Raw genomic sequence first — 24,190 nt, 5'->3', positions numbered from 1 at the left:
GTTCTTTCCAAGAGAAATCTTTTCTCATCTTTGTCTTTGTTCTTCTCTATGTAATGTGCCCCTTTTTTTTCTGAATAGTGTTTTAAGATTTTCTCTACTACTGGCTATAAGCAATTTGATTATGATGTGCCTTGGTGTAATTTTCTTCTTGTTTCTTGTGCTTGGGGTTTGTAGAGATTTTTTGATATATAGGATTATAATTTTCAAAGAGTTTGAAAAGGTTTTTTTCTCATTTCTTCAATTATTTTTTCTGTCTCTTCCTTCTCTTTGAGACTTTCAGTTACATAGATATTCTGCTACTTGAAGTTGTCCTACAGTTCACTGATGCTTTTTTCTGTTTTTCTTTTTATTTCAGTTTTTTTCTGTCTATGCTTTATTTTGGAGACTTTCTACTGCCCTACCTTTCAAGTTCAATAATCTTTTCTTCTGCAGTGTCTAATCTGCCACTCGACCCATTCAATTAATATTCATCTCACAAATTGTAGCCTTCATCTCTAGAAGTTTAATTTGGACTCTTTTTATGTCTTCCATGTCTCTAAATTAACACATTCAGTCTTTCCTCTAGCTTCCTGAAAAATTAGAATACAGTAATATAACTATGTTAGTGTTCTTGTCTGGTAATTCTATTATCTATGTCATTTCTGGATCTGTTTCTATTGATATATTACTTTTTCTCCTCGTTTGCATCATTTTTTCCTTCTTTTTGACCTGCCTGGTAATTTTTCATTGCATGCCAGACATTGTGAATTTTACATTGTTGAGAGGTGGATTTTTTTAATTTCTAAAAAATATCTGAGCTTTGCTATAGAATGAGGTTAAATTTATTGGAAACTATTTGATCATTTTAGGTCTTGCTTTTGAAATTTGTGAGGTAGGACCAGAACAGCATTACTCTAGGAGTAGTTTTTCTCCAGTACTAAGGAAACACTGTTTTTGGTACTCTAACTGATGCCTTATTAATTGTGAAGTTTTTCCAGTCTGGCTGGTATTAAAAAAAAAAAAAAAAAGGCTCTATTATTCCCAGTCCTGTGTGAGCACAAGGCACTGTTCTCTCAATCCTTCTAGATCATTCTTTTCCTAGTGTTGGGTTGGGTTACTACCTTACACACATATACGAAAATATTAATAATATTGCCTTTACACTTTTTATTTCTTTTGTTAAATATCAAGGATTCCCATGTTCATTAACAAAGTATATGTTGAGTTTGAAGGATGTTTCTTCTGGCCCACACTGGTTAGTTTCTTGAATATTTACCCTAAAAACTGTATACAGATAATTATTTGTCATACCTGTGTGTTGCAAATGATTATCTGCAAACAGAGATCTAGCCTGAGTACCTGGTTGCCTTGACATGGTCTTTAACTATTGTAGCATCCTTGGGTCTCCCATGGCAGTGGGCGAGGATACATTGAATTTTCCTGACCCAGCTGCCTCTGTTGAAAAATTCTCCTTCTCAGGGCTTTTAGTCTCTACTTATAAAGTCTGTAGTCTCTTTCCATGTAAAATCTAAGAAACCCGTTCCCAATTAAATTGCACTTCTGTAAATATACAGTTAGTTACCAGTGATTGCCTCTCCTATTGTATTTGTTTTGTTTTAAATGTTATTATTCTGTTTAAAAGTAGATAAATTATTTGCTGAGCACAAAAGGTTGCATTGAAAATGCAAGCATTTTAAATTAGAAGTTCATTCAAAAATGCAAGTGATAGCAATTTTATGTAGGTCTTCAAATCTATAGATGCTATGTTTACTTTTTTATTGTTAATTTTTAAGAATTAGAATTTGTGATTATAAATCACATAGAGCCCAAGCACAAAAAGAATGGCCAATTAAAAAAATTGTTTTCAATCCTCCAAGACATTTGAATAAAACTATTTTTTAAAAGGAGATTTAAATGAACATTATGCAACATATGGCATTCATTATACCCTGTGAGTCAGCAGATCAACTCTCTGATGAGTTGGAGGAGGTCATTTGAATTCAAAAATGGAGGATGAAGCTACAGGAAGGGCTTTGGAGGCAGAAAGACTGGGGATAACTCCAGCTCTGCTACTTTCTAGCTGAGTGACAGGGCAAGTCATTTAGCACATCAGAAACTACATTTTACCTTCTTCAAAAGGTATTATACCCCCTACCTCATAGTGTTGATATGAAGCTTAAATGATAGAATTAGTACAGACATTTTAAATGCTCAGTAAATGATCATCACCCTCAGTGCCTTACCTTCATTAAATGTGTGAAGTTAGTTCCCAAGTGATAAGCTTCCACCCAAGTTAAAAAAAAATCCTCCCTAAAATTATAAATTTGTGAATACCAAGTAAATAAATGGTAATCATCATAGGGAGTTTTGGCTGTGACATTTTGGATAATTTATATTAAGAAGACTTCACAGGGCAAGTTTGGATCATCGTGATTTCATTTTTAACATATTCTCTTTGAGGACAGTTCAGTGTAAGTTACTGATGTTCTTTTATGTCCCTACTAAAAATAAAATGTGTGCTTTTTTTTTTTTAACTTAGGGGGAGTTTGTTGCTTGTCTCCTGTCCCTATTACGACAAATGACAGATAGACATTATCAACAGCTTCTTGATAGTTTTAATACAAAGGAAGAACTAAGGGTAAGTGACATTTTAAAATATTTTCTTTAACATATCTTTTTGGTTTCTCTTGTTTTTATTCATCACTGTTCACATAAATCCTAGACAACTGCTTTACCTGTTTCCGTTAAGTTCTAAGCTGTTTTTCTCAGCCTCATCCACAGATCTTATCATCTATATTGGCTTTTAAAGGTTTCTATTACTCAAGCAAAGCTATTAACTCTCATTTCAGAGAAGGATATAGGATGTGAAGTACCTGTCATCAAAGTTCAATAAATTAGAAGCAGAATAACAGAACGGAAGAGATAAAAACAAATAGATTAACTACGTGAACCTAGAAATATTGCCTTAATAGAAAATAAAAGAGAATATGTAAATAGGTTCACTCATTTCATCTCACTAAAACCATAATGAGAAGTTCTGGCTACAACTTTTTGACTAGAGATACAGAGTTGTATTTGATATTCTCTATCAGCTATAGTCTAATCAATATGCTGTGCTACTCTGACAAGCTGACATTAAATAGGAAATAAGGATGCCAAGTTTATAAAAATCCAGTATTTGCTGAGATTCACGGAACTGTAATGCTTCCTTCATGGTTTCACTAAATGCTTGATTATTCTTAGTTGGAGGAATAATATGATCTGTCATCTTCCTTATTTACTTTTATTTCTCTTCCGTCTCTTCAGTTTTCCGGACAAATTTCATATGGAAACCATCATATTGGAAGTGTTGCTTTTAAGCTGGGTGGTGGAGAATTATAGGACCAAAAGTACAGTTCTGCTATGACATTTGCTTGCTTGGAAGCCTTCCCAGTGCCTTAGGGGAAGAAATTGTTGATTTTTTTAATATAGATAGTACATAGGGGTCACTTATCTTTGACTTTAACTGGAAAATATTGTATGATCTCAGAAAAATCTTCTTGTTGTTACCTTAGAGAAGTTGACAAGCTGAGTCATATAAAACAAAGAATCATCTGTGGCAGATTTAATCCCTTAGCAGTCAGTCATTTGGCATATGGTATCATGTTTTTCATTCTTACATTTAATCTTTTTTCTTTATTTTTTTGAGATGGGGTTTTACTGTTACTCAGGCTGGAGTGCAGTAGTACAATCATGGCTCACTGCATCCTGAAACTCCTAGGCTCAGACAATCCTCCTGCCTCTGCTTCCCGAGTAGCTGTGACTACAGGCACATGCCACCACACTTAGCTAATTTTTAAAATATTTTTGTAGAGGCGGGGTCTCACTATGTTTCCCAGGCTGGTCTCAAACTCCTGGCCTAAAGAAATCCTCCCATCTCAGCCTCCTAAAGTACTTGGATTACAGGCATGAGCCACCATGCCTGGCCTTACATTCAATCTTGAATTTAGAATTAAAAATGGATAAAAGGCCTTAGGACTTACCCACTCTGAGTACAAAAATCCATAATGTCAAAAGGAAGAGAACTGTGCATTTATTAACTTTCGTTAGAAGTTGTATTCTTAACACAGTTAAAGAATCATTCGGTTTTACTTAAGAAGTCTGTGACTTCATATTTGAAAAATTCCCATAGGAAAAGCCTACATATTTTTATGGAGCCTGGGAATTAAAAAATAGCAGAGAAGCATAAACTGAAAGACATGATTAATTATCCAGGTGTTGAGTTTTATGCTTTAGTATTCATGTTAGCTGTAATAAAACAAATGGAAATAATGAATAAAATGTTTTATGTGGACTTTTCTCATTTCAGTCAGCCAATACACCTCTTCCAAGGACAATTATATTGCCCTCTTCAAAATTACTGAGGCTGGCGGGGCGCCATGGCTCAGGCCTGTAATCCCAGCACTTTGGGAGGTGGAGGTGGGTGGATCGCCTGAGATCAAGGCCAGTTTGGCCAACATAGCAGAATCCCATCTCTACTAAAAATACAAAAATTAGCTGGGCATGGTGGCTCGTGCCTGTAGTCCCAGCTATTTGGGAGGCTGAGGTGGGAGAATCGCTTGAACCCGGGAGGTGGAGGTGGCAGTGAGCTGAGATCATGCCACTGCACTCCAGCCTGGGCAACAGAGTGAGACTCCGTCTAAAAAAAAAAATAGCAAAGCCTTCTGACCAGGAGAATTATTTAATAATATTAGTTACTTAATCTGCCATTCAGGAAGTGGATATTGAGCAACTCAAGCATGGCAAGCACTGTGCACCACGCACTAGGGACATAACCAGGCACAAGATACCCTGTTCCTGTAGGGGAGTAATCAGACAAATAATGGGCATGAGCACCCTGAGTGGTGAATGTGCAGGGTAAGCACGCGATGCTATAGAGCATGTGGGAGGTGCTGCCAACCCAGACTCAAGGCAACAGGAAAACTTCCCAGGGGAGGTCTCAGCTGAGAACTGAGGTTAGTAGGAGTGTGCTAGATATATATTTGGCTGGAACATTCAGATTTCTCTACTAAAATATCACCTGAATGCCCCGACTGACACAGCACACTCTCTACCCCACCTTTATAATACTTATTAGAATCTGGAATATTTTTGTTTATTTGCTTATGTGTATTTCCCAGTTTATGTATATATCCAACTGGGCCATAAGCTCCTTGATGTTTGAAGCTTTGTCTGGCTCACTGCTGTATCCTTAGATTCCAGACCATGCCTAGCACATAGCAGGCATTCAAGAAATAGTTGTTGATCGTTTGATAGAATATAGAGTTTAAGGTTGTATGAATGAGTGTAGACTTTGTTTTGAGAACATTTTGAAGCTTTTGATTGTTTTAAGAAGGGAGAGACAAGATCTCATTTGAGGGAAGAAAGACCTGTCTGGTTGCACTATTGAAAATGCATTTGGCCAGACACGGTACCTCATGCCTGTAATCCCAGCACTTTGGGAGGCCAAGGCAGGAGGATCACTTGAGCCCAGGAGTTAGAGACCAGCCTGGGCAATATGGCAAGACCCTGTCACTATAAAAAGTTTGTAAAAACTAGCTGGGTATGGTGGCACACATCTGTAGTCCCAGCTACTCAAGAGGGTGAGATGGGAGTATCGCTTCAGCCAGGGAGGTGGAGGCTGCAGTGAGCTGTGATTGCACCACTACTCTCCAACCTGGGCAACAGAGGGAGACCCTGTCTCTAAAAAAAAGAAGGAAAAGAAGAGAAAAGAAAGAAAGGGGGTTCAATGAAGTCAAGATGAGAGGCAGAACCCTGTAAAAGATTTTAGGTAGTAACCTAAGCTAGAAATGACTGTGGCTTGAAGTAGAGGTGATTGTGGAGATAGAGTCTAGGGACATTTAGAAAGTTGAATTGGCAGGACTTGATGACTGATAATATTAAAAAGGTGAAGGAGAGGGAGGAGTTGTAAGTGACTCCTAAGCCGTTTGACAATTGGCTGGATGTTGGTGTGGTGCCATTCACTGCATGAGGATCCCAGGAGGAGTTAGGTATTCAGGTTTGGGAGCAAAGGTGAATTCGGTTTCAGCCTGAGTTTGGTCACCTGAGGGACATTCAGATGGAGATGCTTAGTAAATTGTGCCTGAAGTTCAGGAGAGAGAGAGATGGGTTATGGGATGTAGATCTGGAAACTGTCAGCCAGTGAATAATAACTGACATCATGGGAGTAAATGTGAATATCCAAGGAGAGTGTAGAGTATGAAGGTCAAAGGACCTACATAGAATCCTAAGCCTAAGGAGGGAGGCATGATAAACAGTGCCTGCTACTGCGAGGATGTCAAGTACCATCATGAAAGGTTCCCTAAATACTGTTGGTGAACCTGATGGGCAATTTCACTGATGAGGGTGAAAGCCAGCTTGTCATGGATTGAAGAATACAAAAAAAAAAAAGAAAAAGATACAGTGGATTGTATGCACTGTTTCAAGAAGAAGAGGCATAAGTTTGGATGTGTAGACTTTGTTTTGATGAATACTTATGATGGACGAGACTTAAGCCTGTTTAAATATATTCATGATTACAGCTGGTAGAGAGGGAGAAGCTGGAAATCTAAGAAGGAGGTACTAACTTCCAGGGTGAGGTCTCTGAGAAGGCAGCAGGAAGGGACCAGAATTATCCTTGACTGGGAATAAGATTCTTATACTTTCCCAGTGTAAGAATGAAAGAGAAATAACTGGAGTGAATGCAGGCTAGAGGACATTTATTTAATTTAGTAAAGGCTAATTAGTCATCTTGTTTTTTTTGTTTTGTTTTGTTTTGTTTTGAGAATGAGTCTCGCTCTGTCACCCAGGCTGGAGTGCAGTGGCTCAGTCTCGACTCACTGCAACCTCCGTCACCCAGGTGGAAGCAATTCCTCTGCCTCAGCTTCTTGAGTAGCTGGAACTACAGGCATGCGCCACCATGCCCGGTGGATTTTTTGTATTTTAGTAGAGATGAGGTTTCACCATGTTGGCCAGGATGGTCTCGATCTCCTGACCTTGTGATCCGTCCACCTCAGCCTCCCTAGTCATCTTGTTTTAATCTGTATTTTAAAAGTTCATATATCACTTTATGAAAGATATTAATAAATGTTTCCTGTGCTCAATTTTCTTTAAAATGAAATATTTCTAGTTATGTTCCTGAACCTATATTGTAATATTTTCAAATATAATAATGCTTGTCCCTAGACCCTTATACAAAGTCCTTAGTACCAATTTTACTTCAGAAATCAGAATTTTTATGATTTCATAATGATAATGTACATATATAGCACCTCCAATAAAATCTAGAGTGATACAAAATATTCACTCCATATGGGATAAATAAAGACTATAAATCATTCTGGTCAGGTTTTGCTGCCCAAGTGGATTATAAGAGCAAAAACTTTTAGAGTAATTTTGGGTTTTGATATCGTAGTAAAGGAAGTGAAGACCTCCAAACAGCAAGCATTTTATATGCAATTTAGTATGTATCAGGCACTGTTCTAAGCAGTTGATTAATATTGACTCATTTTAATCCTCAAAAGGATCCCATGAAGTAGGCCCCCATTATTTTATTACAGATATAAATTGTTGACTCAACAAATATTTATTGAGCATCTTGCTTAGACATTAGGGATATCAAGACTAATAAAAGCCTGTTGTTAAGGCCATCTAAATCATTCTTGTAAATAAATATTATATGTATAAACTGCAATGATATTGGCTAACAGTTACGGAACACCTCCTCAACCCCATCCCACAGCCATGAGCCAGTTGTGGTGCTTAACCCACATTTCATCCTCTCTCTGCCTCCCCCTCCATGAGATTGACTGATGCTATTATTGTTCTCAAGTAATTGGGAGAACTAGGAATTCTATTAACATCCTGAGCTCATTGCTCAGGCAGCTAAACTCAGCTTTTCCCTAAACTTTAATAAACTTTCTTAAACCAAAAATCCTATCAAATTATATAAAATTGTAATTGTCAGCTCTCTGAAGATAATAAAGCAGTTCTAGTCATAGAATGGAGATGTCTGAGAAAGGCCAGATTAATAGAAGGAGAGTTACTTGGGGTTTTGTATGTACATTTAGGTTAGAAAGTAAATGGGTAAAGTACAATTAATAGGGTGATATTTAATGGAAAATTATAAGTGATATTGAAATTAGACACCAAAAATTCCACATAACCCTACTGTTTTAGAAAGTAATAAAGTGTATTTACTCTCCTCTCAACCCCCAACGTATCCTAATCCCCAGAGGCAGCTGCTGTTAACACCTAAAGGTGTAACCTTGTAGACTATTTTGTATACTATATATATATATACATAGTATATATGTATATATAGTGTATATATATATATAGTATATATATATATAGTGTATATATATATAGTATATATATATATAGTGTATATATATATATAGTATATATATATACACACACACACATTTTTAGTATTAATATAACTATTTATATTGATGTATACTTTTTTTATATGATAATATCTCATAGATATTATATAGCCCACTACCTTATTCTTCTGAATCTCATTATATGGATGCTACATAATTTAATCATTTCTGATTTTTGCCATTAGAATGGGTCTTGCAGTAAACATCTTGATACACCTCTTTCTATGGACTTGTACTCATATTGCTGTAGAATAAATTCCTAGAAGTGTAATTGTTGGGTCATAGGATGTACACATTTTACATTTTAATTGATACTTGATCAATTATATATTGAGATTTTCAAATGAATATTCATGTTGTTTTTTATTCCTAATGTTGCTTTTTCCTTTCTTTTTAACAATTCAAAGAAAGGTAAAGTTTGTCTTAGCATTTCCCAGTGGTTCTATAAATCAAAATGAATTTTAAAAGTATGTGGCTCTCAAGTATCTACTAAGACTAAAGGTCTTTCAACTCCATTCATGCCTGAAGAGCCTGGATGCCTCCAGGGTTACTGCTGAAGTAGCTTCTGGCTTCCTGAGCAGTGTGCCACTTCTTCTCCTGTGTCCTTAGGTTCCTACTTGTGTGTGAGAGGCATGAGTCACAGTGTCAGAACACAAGTATGTGGGAGCAAAGACCTGAGGGCTGGTACTCTGTATTGTTTTTTTCCTTCTCTAGAACATAATATTATTTAAAAATGAATAAAAGTAAACACTAGGTAGTGATTAAGATTTTTTTCCTCCTTCTGTCGTCAGTAATGTTTTATTATACACCCATCTTGTACTGGAGGCTACAGTTTTGTCCATATCCTTGGCATTTCATATATATATACAGCAGTGAGACTCCTGTGCTTTGTTGATTATAACTTTTCATAGAACTGTGGGGATCTTGCTATAAGCACAAGATTATACATGAGCTGGAAGTTAAGCATAGCATGATTATAACTGCATTGTCTCCTATATACTGTCCCACTAGCTTTCAAAAATTATATCTGATCAAGCCCCACTCCAGCTTTAAAACTCTGAGTACTTCCCATTCCTTACAGGACAAAGTCCAATCTCCTTATTATGTTGTTTCTATCCTCAATTTACCTTCCAACCACATTATCCTCCACCCCCTTCTAAACACTTTTCGGTCACTCCAGCCACTTCAAACTACTGTTATATTCCTTAAAAACCAAATATATAATTTTTAATTCCTGTGAATCATTTTTTTTCTATCCATAATGCCTATCCTACCACCACCTCACTTCCATTACCTAATGTGTACCCCTGTTAATCCCTTCTCTGATTCAGCTCACCCTAAAAATCCCACTCAGTTATCACCTTCTTGATGAAGCCTTCCCAGGATACAGTCCTCCCTCTCTGATAGCGTGCAATAATGCACTCTCATTATTTGCCATTTCCTTGTGTTTTTGATGACTATGGGCCATTGAGAGTCGAGACCATGTCTTGGTGTCCTAAGCACAGAACCTGGAACATTAAATCTTTGTTGAAGGAATGCATGCTGTTAATGTTCCTGCCTGTTTCAAAAGATTTTCAATATAATTATTTTGACTTATATTTATTTGAATATATTGATTACAGAAAAATGGTTATATAGCTCTAAAAGATGGAAGATCATTTGGGAGTTATTTTGCATAAGATACTTAAAGATTCCATTTTAAGAATATAAGTTTAAATGTGATAATTATTATTAACACCCTTTAATTGAATTCAAACCTCACATCAAGGGTATTATACGTTTGAAATTTATGGCAAATTTTTTTAATGACATTTGACTATAGTCTGAGGGTCTGTCCTGTTCATTGTTCTTGAAGTAAGAAGAAAATGTCCTAGTCTGTGTAGCAGCCTCATGATGCTTTGTTTTATGGATGTCTTAACTCATGTTTCATGAACTCAGGATTCATCTCTCTGTGTCTTGCCGATTCCGTTTCACAAGCCTAATTTTTGTCTTTTGCCTTTCTCTTTTTTAAAAAAATATAGATTTTAAAAAAATTTTAGATTCAGGTGGTACATGTGCAGGTTTGTTAATGAATACATTGCGTGATGCTGAGGTTTGGGCCTCAATTGAGTCCATCACCCAAATAGTGAACGTAGTACCCAATAGGTAGTTTTTCAGCCCTTTTCTTTCTCCCTGCCTCCCTTCTTTTGTAATCCCCCATGTCTGTTCCCATTTTTATGTCAGTGTGTATCCAATGATTAGCTCTCACTTATAATTGAGAATGCAATATTTGGTTTTCTGTTTCCATGTTAATTCACTTAGGATAATGGCCTCTAGCTGCATCTGTGTTGCAGCAAAGGACATGATTTTGTTCTTTTTTGTGGCTGCATAGTATTCCATGGTGTAAATGTACCAATTTTTTTAAGCCAATCCTGTCTTGTGTCTTTCTTAATATCATAGTATCATATGTAAGCACAAAACAATTTTTATATGGTACAGTTAAAAAATCTGAAACACAAATCTGATCCTCTCAAACATCTGCATAATACCCCTCAGTGTCTCCACAATGCCTGCAGGATAAATGTCCAGACTCCTTACTATGGAAAAAGTTATGAAATTTGTCTATCTTTTATTTATCCCTATTTACCTTTCAGCCCTATGTCTTGCCACTGCTCCTTGCAGTCCAGGCAACCCTGTGCTCTCTCTTGCCTCTGAGGCCTACAGGTGTTGTTCCCTCTGTGTGGAATACCTGACCTTCAGACTTATTCACATTTGCAAAACATACATGTATCTGTGTGGTTTTTAGATTAACATTTATCTCTCCCACTAAACTGTGAACTCCATGAAAGCAAAGAGCACATTTAACGTACTTACTATTGTGTGGCATGTTCCAGACACTCCATAAACACCTGCTGCACGAATAAATAAAAGAATGTCTCTTACCAGGTATCCCCAGCATCTAACACAGTGCCTGGCACATAGTAAAGCACCCGATATTTATAAATCAGTACATGTTAGTGATCATTTCTAAAATCATAACAACTGTTCCTACTTTGTTTTATATTTAATTATGGGACTTTTTATTGTTTTGGAAGACTTTCACAAGAACTTTCTTACCTGAACCTCTGCAGAAAAAATACTTCTATAAAGTAACACCTCCCTGTTTCTTTTTTATCTTGAACCCTGATTTGAAGAATACCAATAATACAGTTTAACCATGTTAAATAATTTAACATGCTTAAGTGACCATGTTGTGCTGTATGATGTAAAACAGAAAAAGGAAACTGCTCCCATTCTGTCAGGTTTTAAATGGTAGGATATGAAACACTTATTTCTTTGTGCTGTCCAAGCAGGAATATTATAGGCATGGCAATGTTCTTTTTCAAATTATAAAAAGAATCTGTTACTTAGTTATATGTGCAAAATAACCACATCTATCTATGCAAAAACACATATTTAGTGCAATGACCAGAGTTGAAAAGTACTCGGAGAAGACAGTCAAAGAAATACCACTGTATTTTGGGTGGGAGGGAGGGAAATGTTAAAGAATCTAGCATTGAGGTCATATTGCTTTCGAGTATTGGAACTGAGTTTGGAATAAACCCTGTTGCATGGCAGTAGACAAAGACTTGCTAAAGTAAATTACATGTAAATACTAAGATGGAAGGTATTTGTGTTATGATAATGTGATGTGATGAAACATTTGCCTACATTTTAGAAGTAAGAAAAATGTGGAGATGCCTTTTGAATAACTAAATGATCATACTGATTTTTTTAAATCTCCTCTAATTACAAGAGACCTCAAAGCCCCCACATTTTACAAGTATGAGAACTCACTCCCAGAGAGGTTAAACAAATTGCCAAGGTCATTGAGCTAGTTAATTGCATAGCCAGGATTTAAAATCTGGGTTTTCTGATCCTCATTATTATGCTCTTTTATTTTTCTTATAAGGTTTCTGCTGTTGAATATGTTTGGTTTTATAAATGTCAATGAAGCTTGAATGGATACTGTAGAAAACTACTTGAGACACTGAAAAGTTTTCTTGGGGGAAATAAAGATTTATGTCAGTTCACAGGCATTGGCAATGTCACATGCTGCCACAGCCTTTTATTGTGGGAGATAAATGGGACTAGGAAAATGAGATAGCACAGAAACAGGTCATCTATCCCCAGCTCCTTCACCTGCAATACTGTTTGCTTTGTCCCCAGCACTACAAAAGAAAACTCAAGTTGCTAGCTGGTAAGATAGATGTTTTGCCTCCTATAGCCAATCTTTTCAGCAAATATTTTTCCTCCCTGCAACTGACAGCACAGTCCCCTACCCCACACACCATATACACACATACATACACACCACCACTACCAAGAGTGCTGCCTTCAGTTTTCAATTGTCTTACAACTTTTGAGGCAAGAAGATAAAACTACATCATGTTAGAATTTGTTTATACTATTCCTAACTAATTGTAGACCATAAAGCCAAAGAATCCCCACTCTCATGACTTTCATATCTATCTAAGCAAATGCACCAACAGGAAACTGAAGTGGGGTATAACTCTTTCAAAGATAAATGCACAAGCCATTTTTGCAGGGATTATATATAATATATATACATATATATGTATATATCTGAGTAACTCAAAAGAAGCAACGGAGAAACCATTAAAATAAGTTTCAGAAATGCGTTAGAAAGGGCTTCTCACAGTTTTAGTAAGCTAATGACCTACTCTCCCAAGAGAGAGCTAGAATGTGAGGTGTTTCCCAAAATTATCTGACCTACAGTGAAATACATTTGGGAAACTCTGCTTCCAGTGATTCTGGAGACATGGACCGGATCTGTCTAGCCATTTAAAGATGGATGACCTAGTGGGCATGTTTCCACATGGCGCATACTACATATCAACATATGTGTGTTGATGCCAAAGAAGCTAAAATAAGTTCTTGTCAAAATATTTATGGGCTTGATTGAAGTTGTTAGCGTATATAAAAAGAAAATAAAGCTACCACATGGTTTTTAGTTTTTAGATTTTTTCTGTCTTCTGTTCACATGAGTGACAACCATAATCTTACATTCAAGCAGCTTACATGTTTAACGTAATGTGTCATTGTATTTGATAAATAAAACTCTTGTGTTTGGGGTTGCTTTTTATTTTTGAAGCAACACCATATTGTTACCTTCAATCAGATTGTTAAGAGAAATATATTTTCCTAGAATCACTTAGGTTACAAAAAGTTCTTTAAGTTTTCTAGTTAATAAATCTAAATCAAAGTTAGATTGAGCTAATCCCTTTTTGAGTAGGGAAAGCTCATTTCATTCATTGTGTGTGGTACATTATCTCCTTGATTCCACTTTAAGTATTGTATGCTATAGCGCATTTGACCCTATCTCTTGTAATGTTTAAGGAAGCAATATTCCAGCCAGGCGTGGTGGCTCATGCCTGTAATCCCAGCACTTTGGGAGGCCGAGGTGGGCGGATCACCTGAGGTCAGGAGGAGTTCAAGAGCAGCCTGGTCAACATGGTGAAACCCCGTCTCTACTAAAAATACAAAAAAATTAGCTGGGTGTGGTGGCAGGCGCCTGTAGTCCCAGCTACTCAGGAGGCTGAGGCAGGAGAATGGCTTGAACCCAAGAGGTGGAGGTTGCAGTGAGCCGAGATCATGCCACTGCACTCTAGCCTGGCGACAGAGCAAGACTCCATCTTAAAAAAAAAAAAAAAAAAAAGCAATATTTCCATGTCTGATGATAGCTTCTTTTCAAGAGTGTTTTCAGGTGATCAATTTAAAGATAACATCTCAGTAAATACTACTACTATCTCGCATGGCATCTTTGTGAGGAATATATTGATAATCTCATAACTACTAAGCACTCCTCACTGGGCTGGACTTAGCACATATCCTCATTTGAATGTATTCTGCACAGCACACTCTGGAAAATTCACTCAAATTCTATAAACCTGCATACATTCCATTAATACTGCATCTCAAGAATGCCCTGTAAGAAAAATAGGTTTTTGTATGAGATGCTTTTTGATGAGCATAACTTTCTAAAATTTGACAGCCACTTAAAGGAAAGCAGAGCTGAGCCAGGACTGTTCATTGTTCCCCTGCATTGAAAAGTTCTGACGTTTAAGATGCTATAATAGAAGAAAGGGAATGTATTTCCCTGTTAATCTTCTATTACAAGTTTTCCACTTTATTTTCAAAACCCTAAATTGCTAGAACTTGTGGAGAGAAATAAAAACTCATTTTCAATGTGCCCAAGAAAGAAAAGAAAACATTTGGGTGGGTTTGAGTGCTGAGAATGGGAAGGGTCATGACTCCTTCCCTTGGGCAAACTGTTAAACTATGGCTCCCTTCTCTATAATTGCTTTGGAAATGGTAACAGTACAACAGTACTGCCTGTGTATGTGCGTATGTATGTTGACAGTTACAATAAACCAATAAAATGATCTATTTTCTCCTTATCCAAGGATTTCCTGCTGCAGATATTTACTGTGTTCCGAATATTGATACGCCCAGAGATGTTTCCAAAGGACTGGACTGTTATGCGCTTGGTTGCTAACAAGTAAGACATTTAAGTTGATGATAATTGCAGCTCAATGCATAGAGGAAGAAGAGAGTACAAAATAATCCTTTTCATTTGATCTCAAGTTTGCAGTTTTTTTTTTGCCTCTGAATTAAGCCTTTAAAAAATATTACCACGTTTTGAATTACTGTTTCCTTTGTATATATTAACATCATTCAAAAATCAAACAACATAATAGCATATGCATTGAGAAGTTCTGTTCCCATTGACCCTCTACCCCTAGGCTGTATAACCACTTGTATTTGTTTCTTACATGTCCTCCTAGTGTTCCTTTATACAGAGACCAGCAGGTAATGTAATATACACACTGTTCTGTATAACGCTCTTAAGAAATCCTGGCAGTCTTTCCAAATTAATAGATAGAAAGCCTTTCATTCTTCTATGTATTTTCCTTTACAGCTGAATAATATTGCATTGAATGACCATACCGTAGTTTATTTAACCAATTCTCTGTTACTAGAAATTTGAGTCATTTCTGATCTTTCTTAATTCTTCTTAACAAAATACATACATGAAGCATCTGCTCAACACTGGGAATAAGACATGACCCTTGAGTTGGACACATGGAGGTTGAAGTTCTTTTTATTCATCCAAGTGGTATGGCCAATAGAGAGCTGAAAATACTGCCCCGAGGAAACTTCAGAACAAAATACAGGCATTTGGGAGGTTATTGACATAAAGTCAATATTGGAATGTCTAGAAGATGATAAATTCAGTTTATATTAAGCGTATCCAGCATGATCTGAGAGCAATACTAGAAGAGAGAGGAGGCAGGAAAGGATATTAGGGCAGTCGGAATGGCAGGAGCTGATCCTGGAGAATAGTGTCATGGATTTATCTGCTCTCTCCACTTCCTGTCTCCATAGTCTCAGGATACAGAATGGAAAAGTGCTCTAGGAAACTGGCCTGGTCTTCACTTCCAAGCTTGTTATTTACCCTATTTCATTAGCATTGTCACTCTCCAAACCCACATTTGCCTGCTTCCCCTTCTTCCTCTTTTCCAAACGCCAACACCCTCATGCTCAGGATGAAGGTTGGATTCTCTAAGCATCTATCCATAGGCCACGGTCGCCCTGTGTTTTCTCCAGATGGCAAGCTTTGATGGTGGTGAGAGCTGTAGGAATATAGGATTCGATTTTGATTATATATGCTCAATATGGCTTCTGCTGCAGTATACATTTATAGACTTGGAGGTGTTAAAATGATGTGTTAAAAACTTTGTGAAGTAACAAATAGTATAACATAGCATATTATATTTTACATAAGTACAGAAGCAGCTTTTCCATTTTGAAGATTAATTGAGACTGTTGAAATAGCTCTCTTTAGAATTTAACATATTTAGTTTGATATCTGTGAGTAGAATCAAATATCTATTCATTTGGATGTCCGCATGCTACAGATTTAGGTGGGAGTTTTTGCTCATTCATCTGGCCTTATAACCAAAGAGCAAACATTCTGGGTACCTGGGAAGGGCTGTGAGGTAATCCAAGGAGCCAGATGGGAAGAGGTCCAGGCTATGGACATCATCATCACACAGCATCAACATTTGGTCATTCTGCCTGACTCATGTGCAGAGGAATATTTTGGATTGAAATAAAATTTCAGTGGTAGAAATTCAAACTGAAAGTAACATTGACATTCTATTCCTTACATATACAGTTTCTGCTTAAGCTTGCCTAAAATTGTGACAACCATGTGGCTTTTTGATATTAAATACTACCTCTCTCTGCCCCATCGTTACTCCAGTTTTAAAGACTTTATGGTCACACAAATGGATAGCAGTCTGAGAGTATAGATTCTACCTTTGGGTAAACACACACTGTTCAGAATTTTCATTTACAGTGTTAACCAAATAGGAAGATGATTTTGTTAGAGATGAGCTCTGTGTAATACATTTAAACAGAAGGTTACTCCCATAGCAAACCCAAGAAGTGTGCCATCACCCTTTGCTAAATGTGGTGACTTCATTCCATTGCCACCCATGTGAGTGCTGGTAGGAGTCTGGCGCTGCCTCTCCACTGGCAATGGCTGGTGGCTGCAAGTCCAACCTCATTCATGGACAGGACTCCAGGAACTAGAGAGACCACTGCCAAGTTGGAGAAGCCAGTCTGCTGTGTGTTCTTGCTCTTGCCTCTTCTTTCCTCTCCTCTACTCTTTTAATAGTCTCTAACCATTCTCCTCCATTCAAGTCATGAAAGCAGATGAGGTTTGCTTTGCTTCATAAATGCAGTATAGCCTGAAAATTAGCCCTCTACTATTTGTGCTTTATCTTTGAAAAATATTAACCCATATAATATTGGTAGAAAAGTAGATTTCTGAAAGATGTTAAGGACATCTTAAATATGTTAAAGAGCATACACCAGGAAGAAAAAGTTTCCACTTGGCTAAACCATGTTGAAGCATGTTGTAGGAGTTACATCTACGTCTCTGAAGTTGACCACCTTTTCTTCCATAGTTTCAACTTTCTTAGACAAACATTTGTTCAGCGCCTCTTAACCCAAAGGGGCATTTTAACCCAAACTCCCACTTTTATTAACCCAGTCGTGTGCTTAATACATGTCAAACTGATAGCAGGTGGCTGAGAAGTCACCATTGCCCTACCCTTGAACTCAATTGAATTGCTCATCCCTCAAAATGAATGTTCTTTTATGTGTTGGTCCTTTCTTCCTCTGTTTTCAAGTAAATTAAATGCCTTTAACTTTCATCTATAAGCTGTGTTGTTCGAAATCTTGTAGCTTGCCTGCTTTGTGTGAAGCTCTGCCAGAGTTTGTGACCAGACACCTGGTGATTTGTATGGTTCTTTGTTTTTTTTCAACTGCATGCCTAATATTGTATAACATAGCAAGTGTGCCCACTCATAATTCTGCCAGGGCAAGAAGCATTTCTTCTCTTTCTTGTTTGCTACAGAGCTATCTCATGACCCCCTGTAAGTTCCTGGTAGATGTTTCTGATGAGAACAACTGCTCAATCTAAGAAAGAAGGAACATAAGGAAGATGAAAATTAAGTACCAAAAATACAGGACACTCTGAGACAAGCTTCTCTCCACCCCCTTCCCATACACATTGTGAAATAAAGTACAAAAATAAAGTCACAGCTTTATACATATTTTCAAGAAGAAAAATCTTATAACACACTTGCTTACTGAGGAAGGTAAAAACTCCCTCTCTCTTCAGTTGAAATTTCAGGTCTTTATTTTGGTTATCTTGTGTGCATGTTGGCCTCAAACATATCATGCATTAACCAACTTGGGTTTCAAATGAGATCTGCATAGCCAAAAAGCGATTTGTTAAATCAAAGTTTCTTAGAGAGGTTGTCCATTCATTTGCTGACCCATTTATTCAGCCAGTATTTTCCAGTGCCTGATGTGTAAAATAAGCACTATAAAGACAAAGAGCACAGTGATATGAGGGTGTTATGAAGTGAACATTGTTCTCGACTAGAATAGGAGGGGTCTTTCATGAAGGAGTGAAGCTTGAACTGAAAGCTAAGCAGGGGGTAACAAACAGCAAAGGAATAATGATTCTATCAGTAGGTAGCATCTACAAAGGCCCTGTGGCCAGAGTAAATGTGGCACACTCAAGGAACTGAAAGACTGTTAGTGTGGCTGAAATGTGGGGAGGGAAGGAACCAGTAAAGATGAGGTTGGTGGAGGAAGACAGAACCCAGATATTGATATGTGTAGAGACCAAAGAGAAATCAGGGAGAACCAGTTAGGAGCTTACTGCAGCCATCCAGGTAAGAGATGTTGATGATGGCTTAGATGGGCAGATAGCAATGAGGGTGATGAGAAGATTGGTTTTGGAAATAAGGATGATAAGACTTGCAAGTGACTGGGTGTAGGTGGGAGAGAAGAAAAGTAATGGAAGGTGTTCTTAGATGCTTGGCCTAAGTAAAAGGATGAATTGTGGTGCCATTCACCTAGGTGGAAAAAATGGAGAGAGGAGTAGCATTGGGGATGAGAGAAGTGAAGAATTCCATGTTGAACATAAGTTTCATGTGTACTAGATATCCAAGTGGAGATGTAAAAGGGAAAGCTAGACATGCTTGCATGGAGCTCAGGGATGATGTTGGGGCTGGACATGTACGCTTGGGCTCCTCAGCGTATGGTTAGGATTTGAAGCCTTGGAACTGAACAAGAGCACTGAGGAAGAAAGTACAGACTGAAAGGAGAAAAAGACAGGACTGAGCCCTGGGGCATGCCACGTTTTAAAGGTCAGGAAGTGGAGAGGTATCCAGTGAAGAAGACTGAAAAAGAGCAGCCTATGATGTAAGATGAGAACCAGCAGAGTACAGTATCCTGTGAAGAAAGCATTTCAAGAAGGAAGCAGTATCTAGAGCTGCTGGGAGGTTGGTGGTGATGTGGACAGACAATTGGTCCCGGGATTTGGCAGTGCAGTAGATATTGGTGACCATGACAAGTGTTGTTTCAGTGGAGTGGTGAAAAGGAAAACCCAATTAGAGTGAATAGGAGTTGAGAAACTGAAAACAGTAATTACAGGAAGAGTTTTGCTATCAAAGGGAGCATAGGAACAGGGCTATATCTGGAAGGAGATGTGAGGACTGGGATTCCTTTTAGAATATGGGATATTACAGCATGTTGATTTAGTAATAGGAATGGCCCTGTTAGTAAAAGACAGAAATATTGGTGCTAAAGAAAACAGGGATAATTAAAAGAGCAATGTCCTTGGGCAAGCAGGGGTAGGATTGCATGCAAGGTTGCTACGTATGCCAGCCCAAGAACTAACTGCTACCTGTCCATGACAAGCTTGCACGTAAAAATAAATCATCAGTGTAAGCATGCAGTTTAATTAAACTGGCATTGTTTTTTGTGGTAAGACTTTCTCAAGGAAGGAAGCTTCCCGCACTTAGAGCAGCATTGATCTAGTGCACACAAAGAAAGGTAGGAGCATCGACAGTTTATCCATAATAACAGGAAGGAAGGTGGAATATGCGCCACTGACCCTGAAAACTTGAGTGGTAGAGTAGCTAATCTGCTGAGCATCCGTTGACACAGCTACTATTGTTTTGATTTTGGCTTTTCTAATTCAGTGTAGTTATCCTTAAAGGCTTTTACTGTTCAGGGAGAGAATAGATACTTATTTTTTATCAAAACTATATATTACTATGCTGAATGTGCCAAACTTGAATAGTTACAGCAAATAATGACAAAAGAATTGCTTGCACAATCCATCTCCTCCAGGTGAGTTGTGAGGAGTTGGTAGAGAGAATGAATGCATGAAGGAAAGGCTTTCTTAGGGTTTAAGCCTAAAAGGTCAAAACAGAGGCTGTTGCCATATGAGTGATTTTCTACGAGTACTGCCCAGTGGAGTACTGGTCAAAACAGTTTTCAGAGTCACTCCGTGTAAATCTTTTCCCATTCTTTTTGCTTCATCCACACTGCGTGCCCCATTGACTGAAATCAAAATCACCCCTTTCTCTGCTTCCCTGCTTTAGCTGATTCTGTGTCCTCCACTTGGATCAGCTTTGCCTGTCTAATTTCAGTCTGTTCAAAATAGCTAAAAATAAATAAATAAAAGTTGTATAAGCTTCACATTTTAGAGTCATCTAATATGGCAAACAAGTATAACAAAGCGTAGACTCAACTGTAGTCATCAGGCCACAGTCATTTAACACACACTTACTAGTCTCTGCCCCTGTGGATGCCGTGGTAAAAAAGGCCAAATTCCCAGATGCCATTGCTCTCTAAGTTCCAGCCCTTCCTTGTCTTCTCTTCCATGTGTAACACCAGTCCTCAAAATAAGAAGGATGATCACATGCATCAGAATCACCTGGTTGGGCCTGGTTGCAAACCTCCCAAGCCATAGGTAGTGGTAAGACCCTGAAGTCTTAAGCATCCTTTGGGTGATTCTCATGCATGCTGAAGTTTGAGAACCACTAGTTTAGATGCGTTCCCACATTGGTTATCCATGAATTTCATCTCCCCGAAATGTCTTTGTGTTGATTTTTTGCTGCCCCAATTAATCCACCAGGTTGTAGGGAAATTGTTGGACTCTAGGTTTAGATGTCCTTAGTTTTTCATTGTATAAACATCAATATTGTCGAGACCCAGTTTATCCACAAAGGTATTTCTCTCAGTCCATGTATGATTTTTGGAGACGGGCTTGTGTTTGAGCAGATTATCAAATTGGAGTAATTAAAAAAAAATTATGGGAGATAAGCTTTCCTGGGTGAGAGTGAGAGGGAGAAATAGGGTTGCTTGAAGTTATTTCTTAAGCCCAAAATGAGGTGGCAACTGGAAAACCATAAAGCAATAACTTTGATTTCCTGTACACCAGTTTTTCTTTTATATATAAATTTTATCATGCTGTGCCTGTAGATTATGATTGTCAAAAATGATCCTACTGCATGCCTTGCTGTGGCAGTAATCAGTAATTTGGGTCACGCACAGTGGGGCCGAGGAGGGCAGATCACTTGAGGTCAGGAGTTCGAGACCAGCCTGGCCAACATGGCAAAACCCCATCTCAACTAAAAATACAAAAATTAGCCTGGCGCAGTGGCGGGCACCTGTAATCCCAGCTACTTGGGAGGCTGAGACAAGAGAATCGCTTGAACGTGGGAGGCAGAGGTTGCAGTGAGCAGAGATCACACTACTGCACTCCAGCCTGGGTGTCAGGGAGACTCCGTCAGAAAGAAAGAAACAGAACAGAGAGAGAGAAAAAGGAGGGGAGGGGAGGGGAGGGGAGGGGATGGGGGAGGGGAAGGAAGGAAGGAAGGAAATAAATAAATAAATAAATAAATAAATAAATAAATAAATCAGTAATTTGGCTGTTTGTGGTAGCATATTGAAAATCTTTTTTGACTATTGAGTTGGAGCACTGAGATTTGCGATATCCCCATATTCAAACACTAAGTCATGAATAAAAGAATGAAACCAGAGAAGCCACATGGTTTTGGATAAATTGAAACAAGTAAAGAAAGGTCCCTAAACACCATAGGTATCCACTAAAATGAAGGAGCAATAACGTATAAATGCCTCTGGCTGGCTTAGAGACCTGTGTGTTAGGAAATGATGTCAGTGATGAGTTACCATAGAAAGCTCTGGGAACTGCCTTGATGGCTTGGGCTGAATGTTATAGGTATGAAAGAAAAGCATTTGAATAGTCCTTTTAAGATCTTTCTAGCCCTGAGCAGTCATATTTTTGGAGGCCCTACTCCTCATCCTATCAAACACTAAATAGACCCACATGCCACATTAGATACAATTTTGCTGAAGAAAAAAATTAAAAGTATTTTTTATATTTGCTTCTTAATTATTGGCTTATCAAGTAAAATAATTTAATTTTGATTGGCTGTGATGTCTCACCATTTATGTATACTATATTTAGGAATTGTAAAATTATAAAATAATCTATAATTTTAAAATTGCATAAATATTAAAATTGGACAGTTAATGAAAGTCATCGTGTCACTTTCTGTGGACATGTGATTATTCATTATTTTTACTTTTTATTTTGCAATTTCAATTTGGTTTCATGACATTCTTTCAGGTCTCAATGTTTTCGAAAGTCCCTGAAAGGCTCACAGGCCCTATGCCCTGTGCCTCTTTCTGCCTAATGGTAAGGCAGCCCTGATAAGAGGGTGAGGTGTTCAATCTAGAAATGAGAACTGCAAGCCCCATATGAATTGTCCTAATATTCCAGAAGTCAGAAGAATGCTGAAGCAGAATTTGTGGGAATATTTCTGACTCTGGCCACTCCAGAGCCTTGCTCTTCAATGGGTGGTTGCAAACCAACAGCATTAGCATCCACTGGAGCTTGTTAGAAATGCAGAATCTCCGGTCCCACTCCAGGGTTGCTGGATCATCTGCACTTTAACTAGGTCACTAGTTACCTGTTAAAGTTTGAGAAGCACTGATCTAAGGTAGAGCAGTGGTTCTCAGCTCTGGGTACACTGTAAGAATCACTTGGGAGCTTTGACAATCCTGATGTTCTGATTGTAGCCCAGACCAATCAGTAGTCTCTGGCGATGTGACCCAGACATTGTATTTTAAAAGCTCCCAGGTGATTCTAGGGCCTGGGGCAGGTTGAGAGCCACTGTTCCATAGTAAGGCCACAGAGATTCCATGTTGTTTACCAGCAAGTGTACTTCAAAAAGCCACAAATATATTTTGTGTGTTTGGGATCCACCATGTAAATAACAATTTGGTAATCTTTGCCATGGAATAACCTCTCTCTCCCTCGGAAGATTGAGTTTGTTAGCTCCTTTCTGTGACATTTGGTGTGATAGACTAAATTCCAGATATGTCATATTTCACTAACACCAGAGGTATTGTGTCTGAACATCAATCTAAGCTGAAACTGTGGGCCACAAGGTGATTTTTAATGTAAACCCCAGGTGTAGTGGGACTGTGTGTATTTCTCATTGAACATCAAAGCAGAAAGTTTGTGCTTATAACCACATGTTAAGCATACAGATTTTTCTTCTTTAAACTTAGAAGTCCAATGATCTTACTGGATGCTAGGCAAGAACAACTTTCTTGCCTGATAGCCTTTCATTTTCTGATGATTCAGCTTCAGTTTCATATAGTAAAACTTGAGTAAAATACTTTGGAACAGTAATGATGTCTTCAGTTATCATTGATTTTTCCAGTGTCTATGGGAAATTGCCACATTATACCGTCATTTGCAGGTGATGTATCTCTGATATGACTTTCACTGATGATATCTGCCATTTAGGGGACTGAAGAAACCACAAGACTTCTCAATCTCATAGGTTTTTATTATACTTAAATTTAATAGTAAGATTCACTGAAAGGCACATATGACATATATAAAATGCACACGCATGTAACAGTGCCTGTTCATGGTAGAGCGAATGCCCATGAAATCGTGGTTGTCTTGTTTCCTTTTCGTTACCTTGGACTTCCACATTCAACCATCAACTTACCCTTGTTAATGTTTCCCTACCCCACAAGAAAGCTATAATAGTGAGTTTCCCAGCAGATAACAACAATCAATATTTATGTCTTTCAAAGTCTATATTTTTCTAATTAGTAGATATAATCTATATTAGCCAGATAACCAAGGTATGAAGTTGATAGTGTATTTTGTTTTCTTTTGTTTTTTCATTTTACCTAGGGTGACATAAATACATCCTCCAACTCCAAATCGCATGAAGAGAACTGAGGCTTTATCATATCACACACTCATTACACATGCATCTCAGAAAAGGTCAAAGAAATTTTAAATACCGACAATTTATATATTGGTCCTCAGTTTA

The 24,190-nt window shown here is 37.7% G+C and overlaps 1 protein-coding gene across 6 annotated transcripts in view; it reads left to right on the top strand.

Annotated features, from left to right (window-relative positions):
• DOCK4 (dedicator of cytokinesis 4) overlaps positions 1-24,190 on the top strand; it is a 525,542-nt gene that overhangs the window by 409,420 nt on the left and 91,932 nt on the right. For all 6 annotated transcript variants that reach the window (XM_054559683.1, XM_024249890.3, XM_054559685.2 and 3 more), the window contains 2 exons: positions 2,519-2,617; positions 14,834-14,928. In XM_054559683.1, coding sequence (XP_054415658.1) covers positions 2,519-2,617; positions 14,834-14,928 — 194 coding nt within the window. The remainder of the gene's footprint in view (positions 1-2,518; positions 2,618-14,833; positions 14,929-24,190) is intronic.

This window comes from Pongo abelii, chromosome 6 (genome assembly GCF_028885655.2).
Source record: "Pongo abelii isolate AG06213 chromosome 6, NHGRI_mPonAbe1-v2.0_pri, whole genome shotgun sequence".
Lineage (NCBI taxonomy): Eukaryota > Metazoa > Chordata > Mammalia > Primates > Hominidae > Pongo > Pongo abelii.
The sequence above is the reverse complement of the archived record's forward strand: the minus strand, read 5'-3'. Positions and strand labels throughout refer to the sequence as shown.